Source organism: Dermochelys coriacea, chromosome 2 (assembly GCF_009764565.3).
Source record: "Dermochelys coriacea isolate rDerCor1 chromosome 2, rDerCor1.pri.v4, whole genome shotgun sequence".
NCBI lineage: Eukaryota > Metazoa > Chordata > Testudines > Dermochelyidae > Dermochelys > Dermochelys coriacea.
In genome coordinates this window covers 248,456,815-248,473,766 of record NC_050069.1, presented here as the reverse complement: position 1 = coordinate 248,473,766, position 16,952 = coordinate 248,456,815, and the positions used below count along the sequence as shown (strand labels likewise).

The following is a 16,952-nucleotide window of genomic DNA, read 5'->3' as shown; positions in this document are numbered from 1 at the left end:
GTGATGCTAGCATTGAGGCTTTCTTCTTTGTCTATGACTGTGTAGTTACTTACTGTCCCTGTGCATGGAATGCCCTCTAAGACTGGTTTTTCCAGACTACTTTCTCATATAACCTCATTAAGACCCTCTCTGTTATTGCAATATCGATAAGAAATTGGTCGAGTGTTCACATATGTTACTTTTTTTTTCTTAAAATGTTTAGCTTCATGATGTGTTCAAACCGCTAATTAATACCTGTATGATCCTATAATTGTAACCCTTCGTCTTTCCTCCTTCATTTTGTTTTTGTTACCCTGCTTCGCAATTCATCTGTAAATGGATTAACTATTCTGAACAGGAACCATGTATTTTTGTCTGTACTGTAAAGTGTCTGGCACACTTTTGAGCACTGAAAATAAGTTCTTAGCCCTGTACCTTGAATCTTCTAGTCAGATTTTCCATGTATACTTGTGGTGTCCTAAACTTGTACATCTAAATACTAGATAAGAAAAGCAGTACTTGTGGCACCTTAGAGACTAACAAATTTATTAGAGCATAAGCTTTCGTGAGCTACAGCTCACTTCATCGGATGCATTTGGTGGAAAAAACAGAGGAGAGATTTATATAGACACACAGAGAACAAGAAACAATGGGTTTATCATACACACTGTAAGGAGAGCTATGGCTTATCTTAAGTGATCACTCTCCTTACAGTGTGTATGATAAACCCATTGTTTCTTGTTCTCTGTGTGTGTATATAAATCTCTCCTCTGTTTTTTCCACCAAATGCATCCGATGAAGTGAGCTGTAGCTCACGAAAGCTTATGCTCTAATAAATTTGTTAGTCTCTAAGGTGCCACAAGTACTGCTTTTCTTTTTGCGAATACAGACTAACACGGCTGCTACTCTGAAACTTAAATACTAGATGTTCATTCACAGATTAGACATATGCATGTGCATGTAATCAACATGCAGTGATGCTAACTTAAGACAACTGTTCCAAGAGAATTGCAAAACAGCAGTATCAAGTTATCTATACACTGTATATTAAGCAGTATGGTTTTGACTCTTGCCAAATTTAGGGTGTCTCCCCAATAGCTTCCTGACATTTCTGGATACTATGGCCAACATGTCTTGAATGTCTCTAGTGCAGTGTTGTGAGTTGTGGTACTTATTTGTTCTTGCACACTCTTTCCACACTCTTGTGTATAAATAATTTCCAAGCTTGTTTACCTATTTTTATGGCCTTTTTAGAGTCATCTGTGGAGATGTTGAGTCTTTATATTGGGATCTAATACAGTATATGCTCTGGAATATCGTTTTCCTACTGCTTTCTGACAAGAATTACTACAAGTATTTGACATATTCCCTATGTGCTCACCCTTCCCCACCTTCTCTGTAGAGTTGGGCATAACAGTTTCTTTAGTTTTTCATTGCAACTGCAATAAAAAGAAACTGACAGTTGAGGCAGTTACTGGCCATTACGCCGCATCAGCAGGTGGGCTAAAGACTCTATTTGTACCAGTTTTGACAATATTTTTAAGTGGACCAACATTTTGGCATTTGATAAGATTTTAAATTGATTTCGGATATTTGAGATACACATGAATGGAAAAGATCATACATTTCCTCCTCCTGTCAGTAAATGGACACATTTCTCTCATTTCATTTCGTTTCATTTCATTTCAACTGACTTGGAATAACTCCAATGAAGGAAAATAAAAAATTATCACTTTTGCTGTAATAATACAACACATTTTGGTTTATAATCTAAACTAATTTGAAATTAATAATTAATGCTTACAGTGGGAAAATACTATTGTCACCAAACTAATGGGGAAAATATTAAAATGTAAACTGAGCAAATTATTTCAAATTTATAATTTGAGATATACAGATATATAATTAGAATTTAAATTTGTCTAACTGTACTGTCTCTACTTTTAAATAATGAAATATGTAATGTTGGTTTTTATTGGGAGCATTACACTGAATTTTTAACTAGACATTTTCTTAAATTGTTATGTCTGTCCAGAGAGCATAATCAAATTAATAATCTCAAAGTGCTTTTAATAGTCATTTTCTATAATAGTGGTGTACAGCATTTGTTTTAATTGCATTAAAATCAGGTATATGGAGGAATTGTTATAGGAGATCTCCTTTATGTTCCAAATAACTATTCTGTATCTTATTGCTCTACTAAGAGAAAATGTGGGGTTTTTTTCTTTCAACTGTCATGTTTCTAAGTTTTATAACTTGTACTTTATATAAACACGGTAATATATTTTATTGGACAAACTTCTGTGTAGTGAGAGAGACAAGCTTTCAAGCCACTCAGAGCTCTTCTTCAGGTCTAGGAAAGGTAATCAGGCCTGAAGAAAGAGTTCTGTGTAAGCTCAAAAGCTTGTCTCTCACCAGCACAAAGTTGTCTAATAAAAGAGATTACCTCACCCACCTTGTCTCCCTAATATCCTGGGACCGACCTGACTATAACTACACTGCATTTGTATAAAAATAACACTTTTGAGTAGTAATTTATTGAATAGCAAAAAATCAGTTAATCACAATGTCTGGTTTGTCTTTCTTTGTAAGTCCAGTTTCAGAAGGAAGCTCAACTAGCTGGCCTGCACGAAACCCTAGTAGTACCTGGTCATAACTTCTCACAAAATATTTAGTGTTCAAGACCATACAGGCATCTTCCTCGATACAAAAAGCACTGTATTATTGTTACATGTTTAACATTTTCTAAAATAGTGTGTACTGCAAATAAAGGAAACTATAGAGTTAATTTTTTTGATATGGTGCCAAAAAGCATACTGCATCGGCATTTCATGGTCCAACATTTTCAACATCATTTTTTTTCCTGTGTGTGAAATTTCAGCAGATTGTTATGCAAAATAGTTTTGTGTCTCTGTGTGACTGGAGAGACAGCTGTTAGTCCTAATGAGGAGTGCTAGCATTACAGTATTTCCGTTGATTGAGACCCACGGAGGGAGCAGAATGTTCCAGATCAGGCAGTGGTGTGTGGTGAGAAAGTGCCACGCTGTCAGCTGGAAGTATATGCTCGGCTGCTCGCTACGACAAGATAAATGAGTTTTGCTGGGGTTTGGCAGAGTCTGAAGCTTTCCTGGAGAACAGTAGTAGTACACCAAACTCCCTGTGGGACCCACGGTTTAAGGTGTCATAAGACGACTGCCTCTTTGCCAGTTTTTTGTCCTACAATGCCTGTCATCCTTTTGAGTTATTAAAAACCTAATGTCTTTTAGCATTCCATTAACACAGGGTCTAATGATCTTTTGTTGATGCATTTTATTAATTTAAACTAGGGGATGTTAACTACAGTTTTAACTTGGTTAGAACCACTTAAAGGCCAGTAAAAGCAGAAGAAGGGAGAAGTTATTTAATCTCTTCCTTTTTTTCTTACATTAATGGTTTGTATTCAGTACAGCTAAAGCTTGAGTTTTTAAATTATTTATTTATTTATTTATTTTTAACTTCTAGGTCTCCAAACGTTTGGTGCTAACACATTAACTGGCTGCTTCAGCAAACCCCCTGAGTTCAAGTTCTGTTTTAGTTCGTAACTGAAAAATGTTGGCTTTTGTTGTTCCTATTTTGTCTTACAGTTTGATGTGATTTTTACCAGTCTCATATCAAGAAAAGCCCCAAATTGGAATAATAGGGAGTTTCAAGTGAGCTATGATTTGAATTGCATGAGAATAGCACAGCACCGGCCCACACACTTAGGCCAATGGTATTATTTGCAACCATTTCTGAATTTAATTTACAAGCAATTTGAATGTTTCATTCAATGCATTCCACCTTAAAGAAACTTAGAATTGGTGCTTAGTAAACTTGTTTATCTAACAGTAGTTTAAGCACTGATAATTTACTGCTTGTCTGTCTGCAGGGAGGTGGTGGCAACTGCACCTTCTCTGGGTACGTCTACATTGCAATTAAAAACCTGTGGCTGGCCTATGCTGTTTAATTGCCGTGTAGATGTTGAGGTTTGGGCTGGAGCCTGGACTCTGGGATCCTCAGTTAAACAGCCCCTTACCCCGAGCCTCACAAGCCTAAGTCGGCTGATATGGGCCCACTACATGTGTCTAATTGCAATGTAGACATACCCTCTTTTCCTCTCTATTGAAGAGATCCAGGAGGGGAACAGTCAATGTGGTGGAGGGGGAAAAATCTAATTTGATGGCTTCTGGGGAAACCCTATGACAAACTTACTACTGAGGAGTCTCTTAGTTGCATAATGACAGGTTTCATAGTAGCAGCTGTGTTAGTCTGTATTCGCAAAAAGAAAAGGAGTACTTGTGGCACCTTAGAGACTAACAAATTTATTAGAGCATAAGCTTTCGTGAGCTACAACTCACTTCATCGGATGCATCCGATGAAGTGAGCTGTAGCTCACGAAAGCTTATGCTCTAATAAATTTGTTAGTCTCTAAGGTGCCACAAGTACTCTTTTTCTTAGTTGCATAAAGAGCTAGTGTAGCATCATACAGAAACCATGTATTTGTAGGTTATACTTCGGAGGAAAGCTTTACTACTTGTTTAACTCTGTTGCATAGTATGGAAAATACATGTACCATATAAAATTCTCCAGCCCAAGAATGAAGTAATTTTACAAGGAAAGGGTATTCATTCCAGTCATCTAGGGCATCTATTACTTTGCTGTCCAAGGGCTCCATCCTGCAATTGTGATTGGTGGGAACCAGATTGTGCCTTCGGTATTTGTGGCCCCAAAGTCCTATTTAGGTGCACAAATGTCTCTATTTTTGTGCTGGGGAGCATGGAGTTCTGAAGATTGGGTTGTGAACACCTTTGATTCATGCTGTGTGAATTTCCTGGATAGCTTAGTTGCACTCTAATAGTGCATTAAGAAACTTTGTATCATTAATACAGTGGAGTTGAGACCTAATTAGAGTTTAATTTGATGTCAATTTAAATTAAGAGGGCTTGCGTAAACTGGTCCGTTGTGACCTGGATAGTGCTAATCTCAATCAGTAGTCTGAATAGACATGAAATCAAATTCTCACAGTACAACAGAAATGACAGGAACAACTGACATCTTAAATTAAAATTACTAAATTCCAAGAAATTGATGTGCCTGACCTCAGCTACAGGATAGGTCATTAAATCATATCCATAGAAACCGAGCTGAGAAGCATACTTTAATGGTTTAGGAGAGGGAAGAAAGTACATTGGATACGTGGAAACTAGCCAACAAATTTTTAGTTGAGAATTTGTGTTTATATTAATGAAATAAAATTGAAGAAATAGGTCAAAACCCCTGAGATCTATCGTTTTAAGTTTAACAACTAAATGAGTATTCTTTATGGTCACTTATCATAACATTTTCATCCTTCATTAGAGTTCAGCAATATATTTGACATTCTGTATTTACATTTCTTGGCACCATTTTTCTTCCTTACGGGTGCTGATACTTTTTTTTTTTTTTTATGTTAGCATATCACAGATTTAGGTATAATGGGTCAGATCCTAAGTATCAGCTGATGATCTGACAAATCTTCTAGCAGTATCTGAAATGCACCCATGAAATGTGTCTATATACCATTACAAGTGTGTGTGTGTGTGTGTGTGTGCGCGTGTGTGTGTGTGTGTGTGTGTACAATAAAATCTAAAAATATTTTAAACCAAAACATTTTCTAACTTCGTCTGAAGTCTCTAAAGGAGCTTAATTTTCTTCCTGATGTGGACAACACAAATGACTAAAGCAGTACAGAAATTCAGTTTGGCAGGAAAAATATAGAAGCTTGGGTACTGGGAGATTAAAATAGTCTAATTTTACCTTTTAAATGTAGCATTCATTCCATTTAATGAATAGTTTAGTATTTTATCTTCTGCCAACGTGACCAGAGTGAATGAAGAGGGATTTGTTATGATTTGATAACTAAAATTAGAGATGGAAGATTGGGCAAGTTAGTAGAAACTATAGTAAAGAACAGAATTATCAGACATAGATAAACATGATTTATTTGGGAAAAGTCAACACCGTTCTTGTAAAAGGGGAAGTCATTCCTTACCAGTCTATTAAAATTCTTTGAGGTGTCAACAAGCAAGTGAATAAGGGTGATCCAGTCAATGTACTATACTTGGATTTTCAACCACCCTTCGACAGGATCCCAACCAAAGGCTCTTAAGAAAAGCAGGCATTCCTGGGATAAGACAGAGGTCCATTTATGGATCAGGAACTAATTAAAAAAAAGATAGGAAACAAAGGTAGCTTTCAAGATGGAAAGAGGTGAACAGCGGGGTCCTCTGTACTGGGACCTGTGCTGTTCAGTGTATTCATAAATGATTTGGAAAGGGGAGTAAACAGTGAACTAGCAAAGTTTGCAAATGATAAAAATTATTCACGATAGTGAAGTCCAAAGCTGATTGAAGAATTACAGGGATATTTTACAAAACTGGGCAACAAAATGTCAGATGAAATTAAACAGTGAGTGCAAAGTAATGCACATTGGAGAAAATAATCTCAACTACACACATATACACATAGGCTCTAAATTAGCCGTTACCACTGAAGAAAGAGGTCTTGGAGTCACCGTGGACAGTTCTCTGAAAACTTCAGCTCAGTTCGCAGCACCAGTCAAAGAAACAAACAGTGTTAGGAACCATTAGGAAAGGGTTTAGAAAAGAGACAAGGGTGGACAGGGACATATGTTAAAGATCTATAGAATCATGAATGGTGAGGAAAAAATTAATAGAGAAGTGTTTTTACCCTGTCTCACAATACAAAACCAGGAGTCACCTAATGAAACTAGCCGGCAGCAGGTTTAATACAAACAAGAGGAAATTTTTTTCCACACAACATACAATTAACCTGTGGAACTCATTGCCATGGGATGTTGTGATAGCCAAAAGCATAACTGGTTTCAAAAAAGAACTAGATGAGTTCATGGAGGGTAGGTCCATCAATGGGATATTAGCCAAGAGGGTCAGGGATGCAACCCTGTAGCTGGGCAATCCCAAATCTCTAACTGCCAGAAACTGCAAGGGGAGGATGGGATAGATCACTCCAAAATTGCCCTGTTCTGTATGTTCCTCCTGAAGCTCTGGTACTGGCCACTGTTCAAGACAGAATAGTGGACTAGATGGACCATTGGTCTGACGGATATGGCAGTTCTTATGACTACTTAGTTTCTCTAGTCTGTCTGTACCAGTGGAGCACTTTTCTCTACAGTGTTGTTTTTTCCCCTAGGGCTTTGTCCAGTCTAGCTTTATGTCCCAAGTGACCTGGCTTCCCTCATTTCCACTGAGAGTTTATTCAAAGTCTAAAAGAAAAGGAGTACTTGTGGCACCTTAGAGACTAACAAATTTATTAGAGCATAAGCTTTCGTGAGCTACAGCTCACTTCATCGGATGCATCCGATGAAGTGAGCTGTAGCTCACGAAAGCTTATGCTCTAATAAATTTGTTAGTCTCTAAGGTGCCACAAGTACTCCTTTTCTTTTTGAGAATACAGACTAACACGGCTGCTACTCTGAAACCTATTCAAAGTCTAATATCTCTCACTTGAAGATTGCCTTAATTTTTAGTCACTTTGGTTTAAAATTATCTATTGCAAATTACACATTTAAAAGAACGTAAGAATAGTTAACAGAAGAATTTGAAATCAAGGTTCCTTAACTCTTCCTGAAGCTTTGATTATTACTCTTTTTTACTCCCAATTGTTTAGCACCGTGACATCAGCTGTTTTCACAGTGGGTGACAATGTTGTTTCGGGTAGCGATGACCGTACTGTAAAAGTCTGGGACTTGAAAAATATGAGATCTCCTATTGCTACTATCCGTACAGACTCTGCAGTGAACAGGTAAACAAATAGTCAATTGAATTAACCCTAAAAAATTTCAATTAAAATGTGTTGAACCTAAACTAAAATTCAATGATCAAGAGTGAAAACAAAGCTTCGGTTGGATTTGTAAAAAGCCTTCTTATAAAGCAGATAATTTTGCTTTCCTGGAATTTCTGGTGGTAGTTGTGCATCCGTGTGCGTGTGCCACAGATGATCAAGCTTATTCCAATAAAAAAAAATCTTTGCTGTAATACACTCATTATACTGTTAAATTTAATAGTAAATATTCAACCACATCACTGTCAATGAACTCAGACTTGTACTGTCAAGTCCTGTTTGTCAGGCTCAGTTTTGTACATAACCTACTTTTATCTTTTCTATGCAGGATTAATGTATGTGTTGGCCAAAGAATCATTGCCCTTCCACATGACAACCGTCAGGTTAGATTATTTGACATGTCAGGAGTGCGATTAGCACGGCTTCCTCGCAGTAACAGACAGGTAGCTGAATTTCTGGAGTGAAAATGTTGTCAGTTACTGAAAATTAGTGTTTAATTCAAAACATTTTGAGTTTTCTAAATTTGGGTAAATCTTGCAAACTTTGGAACAGATAAATTAATATTTTAATTTTTTTTACTGAATCCTCAAAATATGTATGATGTATATTTTCAATTTAGCTGGTTTCACCTTGACTTCTCTGTGCTGAAGTGTTTCTGACTTTTTAAAATGTTATAAATGAGGTGAAGAATGTTTAAAAACCACTTGAAGTCTAAATGTAAAGTGTATCTTAGAACATGGATCTGCTCTGAAAAATGACTGACTAGATAACATCTTGAAGTTCCAGGTCTCTCAGTGATTGCCTATTAAATTTGTTTAGTTGACAAGTAAAAAAATGTTTCAGTCCATCCTGCAAACTGAAGTTTTTGATAGTGATGCTTTTTTCCCATGCTTGTGCTAGTATCCATTTTGGACTTGGGACTTAGTAATAGAGCTGATGTGTAGGTTTAAAAAAAAAAAAAAACCGCAACATTTTTCTCTCCTTTTGTGTAGGGGGCTGGAATATGTTAACTGGAATATGTAGTAAAAACGGTCCTGAAAAATTCAGCTAGGTGACTCATAATAGACGCAAAATAGATCTGAGTAATTAGGTGCCACTTTTATATAGTCCCTTGTTCTAACAATAACTACCCTTTAAAATTAGAGTAAACTTACTTAATATTGCAGTTCTATAGCATCTTTCAGGCATTCCATAGGACCTGAAAGCATTTTACAAACTCTGCGTCTCACAACATTCCTGGAAAGTAGATGTATAGAAATCATATTGCATGCCACTGAAACTCAGCCCACTCTGGGGCTGGAATGCAACAGCTATAAAACACTGCAAGACAGTTTAAAGGAAGGGTTTTAAGAATAGTTTAACCATAAGGAACAGGGAGGGGAGTATTGAAGTGTCAGTATTTCAGTTTGGTTTTTTGATGCTTCAGCCTTGTGATTTGAGGGATGGCAAGGATTCTGTTTGGGACTGCTTGTTAATTGATTTGAGGGGTAGCTGTTGTGAGACATTATTTTTCTCCCACAGTGCACTAATGTCATGACTCCACAGTAGTATTAGCCCTTCTTTGTTAAGAGAATGAATGATCAGAAACCAAAACCAAATCTCTTGTGAGTGCAGAGCCATTGGAATGTGACTGAACAGGCTGCTATTATTTTTCTTACAGAAAGTAACTTTTGATAATACTTTTAAAAAAACAAAAGTAGATTAAGACTTCTGGGCAAGATCAGTAATTAGGCAGGATCCAGGGTGCTGGTGATTCAGTTGGTGATACTCTTTCATATAAGCCAGTATTACCAGTGCCCCAGCATAGTTTTAAGGGATACTGTGTGCTAAAGAACTTTCACCTTTCAGGTGAGACCAACAAATGATCTTTAGGGTCCCTATTAAGGTACATCTACACAGCAAAAAAAAAAAAAACCCAAAAAAACCCCGTGGTAGTATGTCTCAGCCTGGGTCAGCTGACTTGGGCACATTCTACAGGACTAAATGTAGAAGTGTAGACATTCAGGCTTGGGCTGGAGCGCAGGCTGTGATACCCAGTGAGAGTGGGACAGTCTTCAGCCTGAGCCCAAACATCTCCACTGCTGTTTTTAGCACTGTAGAGCTAGAGCAAGCCCGAATCAGTTGACTTGGGCTGTGAGACTCTCTGCCACAGGGTTTTGTTGTTGTTGTTGGGTAGACACACCCTTAGGGGGCAGTGTTTGAGAGAGAAGTGGTTTCTGTCTTTTATTTGGTATAACTAAAAACATTTTGCGATATGGCATTAATCCTGTTTTTAATTCTAAAATAACAGGTTTCAGAGTAGCAGCCATGTTAGTCTGTATTCGCAAAAAAGAAATGGAGTACTTGTGTCACCTTAGAGACTAACAAATTTATTTGAGCATAAGCTTTCGTGAGCTACAGCTCACTTCATCAGATGCATTCGGTGGAAAATACAGTGGGGAGATTTATATACACACACAGAGAACATGAAACAATGGGTTTCATCATACACACTGTAAGGAGAGTGATCACTTAAGATGAGCTATTACCAGCAGGAAGGAGGGGGGGAAGGAGGAAAACCTTTTGTGGTGATAATCAAGGTGGGCCATTTACAGCAGTTAACAAGAACGTCTGAGGAACAGTGGGGGGTGGGGTGGGGGGAGAAATAACATGGGGAAATAGTTTTACTTTATGTAATGACCCATCCACTCCCAGTCTCTATTCAAGCCTAAGTTCTTGTTAACTGCTGTTAACCATTGTTCTCTGTGTGTGTGTGTATATAAATCTCCCCACTGTATTTTCCACTGAATGCATCTGATGAAATGAGCTATAGCTCACAAAAGCTTATGCTCAAATAAATTTGTTAGTCTCTAAGGTGCCACAAGTACTCCTTTTCTTTTTTAATTCTAAAATGCATCAGGAAAGCAATTCAAGTAGGTCGCAGCAAAGCAGTTCAACAGAGGATGTAATTCTTAAATTGAGGATTTTCGTGCTACTTGATCTGTAAAATGCTGAAGACTATAGAAATGGGGAGAGGGATTGAGAGATTTTCATAGTTTCATGCTCTTTTCTGTTAAATTTGTAGATACATTTTTACAGGAAATAAGTAAAAGGAACAAAGTCCTTCAGAACTCTTGCTGTTCTGGAGAAACCATGTTTACAAATCTCTGAAATTTTTTCTGTAGGATGTAGATTTTTCTGGACTGTAAATGCTCCTTTAGGTTAGTAGTACTTTAATATCAGCAGCACAGATTTGTATGGTCATACTAAAATGATTGTGAAACTTTCTATAGAAAGTCCAATGCCTGCTTTTCTAAACAAAGTTATTGTCTTTCACAATATTCCAAGAGATCCACATCAGACTTCGTAGCTAAGGTTACGTGTTTGTCACAGATTCCATCACTTCTGTAGCAGCCTGTGTGGCTGGCTTGGGAGCTGCCTGAGCAGTTCAGGCAACCCCTGGACCAAGTGCACTGACCGCTGCTGAGGCAGTCTCGGGCCCCCAGACCCCCAGCAGCAGAAGTTTGGGTATGGGGGGGGGCTCAGCGCTGGAGATTGGGGTGTGGGGCAGTGCTTGTATGTTGTGGGGGCTCCCCGGTAGGGCGACAAGAACTCCTCTCCCTTAGCTCCTAGCTCCATATGCTGCCTCTGCCTCCAGGTGCCACACGGGGTTCCCAGCCAATGGGAGCTGCGGAACTGGGGCTTGGGATGGAGCAGAGGCAGCACACGGAGCTAGGAGTTGGAGGTCGCTGCTTCCCAGGAGCCGGGTAGGGAACCTGCCCCAGCAACCACACCCTTCTGCCCCTGGCCATGTGCCCCCAGGACCAATAGCGCACCACCTGGAACACCTCCTCCAGCACCCACGGTGCCCCCAGGGCTGCCTCCTGTTTTAGTCAGAGTAAAAGTTATGGACAGGCCACGGGCCGTGAATATTTGTTTACTGTCCGTGACCTGTCTATGACTTTTACTAAAATACCCATGACTAAAACATAGCCTTATTCATGGCATATAAACTTTCATTTTACAAACTAACTTGTTCTATATTTTTTTTGTGCTCTAAAACTTGCCAAATGTACTTCATTATATTTGAGAGCTATTTTTTTCTGATAGAAGTATGCATGGCAAGAGAGAGATTGGGAATTTTTAATAAAAATTAATAACGTTCTGTGTTCTGTTAAACACTAGCACTTAAGATACTGGAAGGTTAATCCTGATGTGACCTTTTAGATAATTTTAAAAAATCTATTTGAATAGGCTTATTTGGTAAATGCAAACAGATACTTATATCAGTTCATCATGAATTAATATAGTGAATAGGTTGCTAATTTTAAAACACCTTTGTTTAATGTAATACTAATTTATTTATTTAAATTGTAATAGGGCCATAGAAGAATGGTTTGCTGTTCAGCTTGGAGTGAAGACCATCCAATATGTAACCTATTTACCTGTGGGTTTGATCGTCAAGCTATTGGCTGGAACATCAACATCCCTGCCTTGTTACAGGAAAAATGAGATGCTGGAAGAATTTTTGCTTTTGTTGCCATGGACTTGTAAACTTTTTTGTTGTTGCAGACTCTTCTGAATATTAGTCTGCCTTCATTGTAAAAGTTCTCCCTTAAAAGGAGCGCTTTGTTGTTACCACATTGTGCACCATTTGCATGTAATGTACAGAAAATGTGACTTTTTTAAAAATTAGTTTGTCTTGTGTATGAACTTTTATATCTTAGCATCCACTGGTCAGTAGAAAGGAGTTCACTGTTATATAGAGCACATAAGTATTTGTAAGTTATTCAGCATTTGCTAGATGAACAGTAGGGCATTACATTTGTGACTTAAATGTGAAATTTATATACTTATTGTAAAGAATATATAGTAGTCTATTGCATTTTCCATAATTTTACATATCTGCCTTGTGTTAAAAGGAGTCTGCAGGGCTGAACTTCAAGAAGTGTGAATTTCAGTAATAGTATCATGGTAAACATATTTTCTTGTTTGCATCTGTCCGAAGTATGATTTTTAGTGCTGCAATGTAGTGTAACTTCAACTCCAATTTTATTTCTAGTTACTGGAGAAATAACATGGATTTGAGAAAGGAAAAAAACAAGCAGCCTCTTGTAGTGTGCATAGAATGCTGCGTTAAAACAGTCAGGATGTTTTTGCACATTTCTCTTGAAAAAGAACAAGAAAATGTTCATTCTGCCCTTCATGCATAAAGCTCATTCCAATCTTCTATCATCTCACACGAGCAAAAATCCAGAATATTATGATTCTAATCACTGAAATCTATTCAAGCAAATTTTTAAAGCACTTTAGTTTATAGCTATAGTTATAAACCATTTATGAAAGCTTCAGATGTTCCACTGAATGTGAGTTGACTTATATAGGAAGGATTTGACACTTTTTGGTTACCTACCCAGAAAGGAAATTTTGTTTGTTTTTACATCTTCAGTGAACATGTTTTTAAATGGGTTCATTTCCCTATTTTTATTTTGAGCCAGCAATATGAAGTAAATGAGTACTACCTCAAAAAATGAATTTTGGTCAGGATAAATTGAGTCTTTCCATAACCTGAGAAAGTGCTTTTGGTCTGTGTCTGAAATACTGTCTTTAAGATGAGAAAGACAATCATGCCAAATGTGATTTTTAAGATAATTAACACTTAAGGCTAATGGGGCAATACCACAGATAAACATCATGTGTCATCTTTTTTCTTTCAGCTCTAACTAGGGCTGCTGCAGTCCCTTCTCCATTCCAGAGGGAATAATTCTGTAGCTTTTCCCTCCTTACTCCCAAGTGATCTTTCACTGGCTTTGCTCCTCATTGTGTTTAGCCTTGAACTGGCATTGTGTTGAGTTATTCCCAGCTGTTGCTTAAATAAGCAAATGCTTATGACAGCTGACATTTTCAGAAGGAAGAGGAAGGCTGCTTTAGACCGACCTTTTAGCTCTGCCCCTACGTGTATGACATATCACAGCATAAGATGAAAGATCAAAGTAATTAGATGGTGGCTTCTTATATAGTAGGATATTTAAAGTGGATTGCCATAAGATATTAAGTATTATGATCTTCTAATCACATTCTTATGATTATATGAAACAAAAGGTGAGCTTGAGTCCTCTACAGCATTGTTTAGAGTGAAGTTGAGAGGCTGATTTGTTAATCGGATCTTTCATTCATTAGTATATGAAGGCAAAGAGGTGCAGTAGGAGGGGAGAATAAGTGCACCATTAAGTAATTATGAAAAAATTGGGGTCCTAGCAGTAAGCTGAAGCATAAAACTATGAAAGGATATTAAGGGGTGAGGTAGTTAATGGAGAGACTTAAAAGAGCATATATGTGGCGACTTCATAGAGCAGAACATCTTACAGTAGCTTGATTTTTCAAAACACTTGTTTTTCTGAGTAACAGTATATATGTAGTCTTTCAGAATTGCCACACTTTCATACCTGATAGTGATGGGTTCAGATGATCTGCTGTAGGCTTTAACTGCTGGTATCAGAAGACTTTTATTTAGAGGACCCTGTCACAGTATCTATGGTAATTGTCAAGTGATTTTTTGTTTCTAACAATTTGGAAGATAGAATTTAAACTCTCATCAGATTTTTTATTTTTTTATTTTTTTTACTCTGGGGCATACACACTGGGTTGGTGTTGGGCTACAGACATGTTTTTTTTTACAGACAAGACTAAAACATACTTTTGAGAGGAAGGAAAAGAAACATAAACACAGATGCAGTCTGGATACTTTAAAAAAAAATATTCACACTTTTGCCATGTGCACCTCCTGCTAATAGAATCAAAGCAGCTCCAAGTTGGTCCATATCCAGTATCCTGAGCAATGATTAACCATTTAATTTGCTTGGACTTGACAAACTTAGGTAGGAGGAAAGGTTAATAGTGTGATTCTACTATCCTAAACTGTATTTAACATACACATATGTAACACAGCCATTAGAATCTATGCAGTTTAATTGTAATTGTTTCCAGTGGCTGCTGGCCTTTATATCACCAGAGTGATCAAGCTCTGACATCAGAAAGGAGTATACATTTATTTTCTCTGGGGATGGAGTGGAGGAACCAACCAAGGTGCTAGAGACGGGTTCTCAGGAGCAGACTAATACTTAATCAGTTGAATGACTGTACCATCTTTTAACTTTTATATATTCTACTACTTGGATGAAATATTGAGGCCATACATTTCCCCTTCCAGTAACGCAAAGATTGGTGGTGGACAATGTTACGCTGACTGAACATGTGTAAGCATTTCAGTTTTGGTTATGCATGGAATCCGGAGTGTTCAAAAGAGAGCTAATGAGTGCTGAACAAATTCAACATTTCATAAAATGGAGGAAAGTTGCTGTTACATATTTTCATTATTGATGCAGAACGTCACTTGGATGCATCACTGAACAAACTCAGAGGTCTTTTGTGAGGGGGAGGGTGTTTCCCCATAAGCAGTGCATATTGGTTTTCACAGACTCTAATTCTGTACATACTTCACAGTCAGAATAATTTGGTGTGAAACATCTTATTTGTTGTCGAAGTCTGTGAAAACCAATTTCTTTTGGGAAAAATCCTGAATTTATAAATATGTGAAACTACTTGTTTTTATTTACTTGTATTCTGCTGATTGTTTTTAGATGTTTAGTGTTTTCTTCATTACAGTTTGAAAATGCATTAAATCATTCAACAGAGTTTTGTAACTTGCTGTTCATAAACTCTGTTCTTATTACCTTAGTATTGCTGTTAACTCAGTATTGCAGCCTATGGGAAAGCAATCAAATGATTCCCCACCACCACCATAATTTTCAACCCTGATCTCTTTCTTCTACTCTAGTTCAGTTTCCAAGGCAATGGCAGGAAGATTGCTGCTGGAAAAGGGCTAAAGCTGAAAATATGACTTCTGTGTTGTAATTTGCTACGCTGACAGTTCAATATAGATTTTAAAAGGGCTCAAATGTCTTTTATTTCCATTTTTTCCCCAAAATTCCATATAAGCAAACCTTTAATTGCATCTTGTTGCACAGGTTATAAACACCCTTTTTAAAAAACATTGTATGAAATTGATTTTTGTGCTTAAAGAAACTAGTTAAAATGAATACAGTACAATTTTAATTTACCACTGATATCACTTACAATAAACTGAAATAAAGATTAAGTGATCTTGTAGATTCAAACATCCATGTAAAAATGAATGACAATTGCTATGGAAACACCTTGCAGAATTCAAATCCATTCTAAAATGTTCATGTAGAGTTGTCAGTATCATGTAAACATTCCACATTGTTCTTGTTTGGTCCCACAAGCTAAGCAGGGTCATGTCTAGCAAGCAATAGGATGCAAAACCTTCAAGGAGAAAAACCTAGAATAGGTATGGGTTTGGAGCTCAGGATACAATAGGTGGCACTATTCCAACTCTGAACTAGTGTTAATTGGTGTTGCTGAATATACCCCTTGTTGGGCCCAGGCAACTGGGAGGGGAGGATATTGCCTGATTTGAATACTTGAATGGGCAAGAGCTAGACCCAAGCAGGGGGAGGGAGTAGATTGGGAGACAGACTCTATGGGAAGGGGAGTTACTGGGACAAGGAGCCTGGGGCAGAGTGGGGAAGGAAACTGACTGGGAGTTGGGGTGGGTAAAGTGAAACTGGATCTGGCTGGTCAAGAAAAGTGGACTAACCAGTGAGGAGGGAGAAGGAGATGGGGGCAGGAGAGAGCCAGGATGTGGTGAGATGACTGGGACAAGGAGTATTTGTGGGGGGAAGGGGGGCGGCACTGAATTCAGATGAGGAGCACTGGGAGAAAAATTTGGACTGGGAACCAATTGGGTGTGGAGAAATGTGGTTATTGTGGAAGGAGACTGGAGAGACCAGATTGCTAGAGGAACTGGGGAAGGGAAGGATCTCTGCCTGGGTGAGGAGACTAGGGCTGGTGGGAAAATGGAATGACTGGGCAAGGGAGTGGCAGGGAGACTGGTAAGAGGTGTCTGGAGGGATGAGACAAGGACTTGCTGGGCAAGAAGATGGGGACTTGTGTGAGAAGCCTGAGAAGTGGAAACATGGGTGGCTAGGTGAGGAGAATGGGACTTATGTGAGGAGCCCAGGGTGTGAAAGAGA

General features: G+C 38.0%; 1 protein-coding gene across 3 annotated transcripts in view; it reads left to right on the top strand.

Moving 5' to 3' along the window:
* Positions 1–15,994, top strand: part of WDR37 (WD repeat domain 37) — a 68,276-nt gene extending 52,282 nt beyond the window's left edge. For all 3 annotated transcript variants that reach the window (XM_038391108.2, XM_043509585.1, XM_043509587.1), the window contains 3 exons: positions 7,684–7,818; positions 8,186–8,300; positions 12,217–15,994. In XM_038391108.2, coding sequence (XP_038247036.1) covers positions 7,684–7,818; positions 8,186–8,300; positions 12,217–12,348 — 382 coding nt within the window. In that variant the 3' untranslated portion in view covers positions 12,349–15,994. The remainder of the gene's footprint in view (positions 1–7,683; positions 7,819–8,185; positions 8,301–12,216) is intronic.
* The last annotated feature ends 958 nt before the right edge of the window (positions 15,995–16,952 follow it).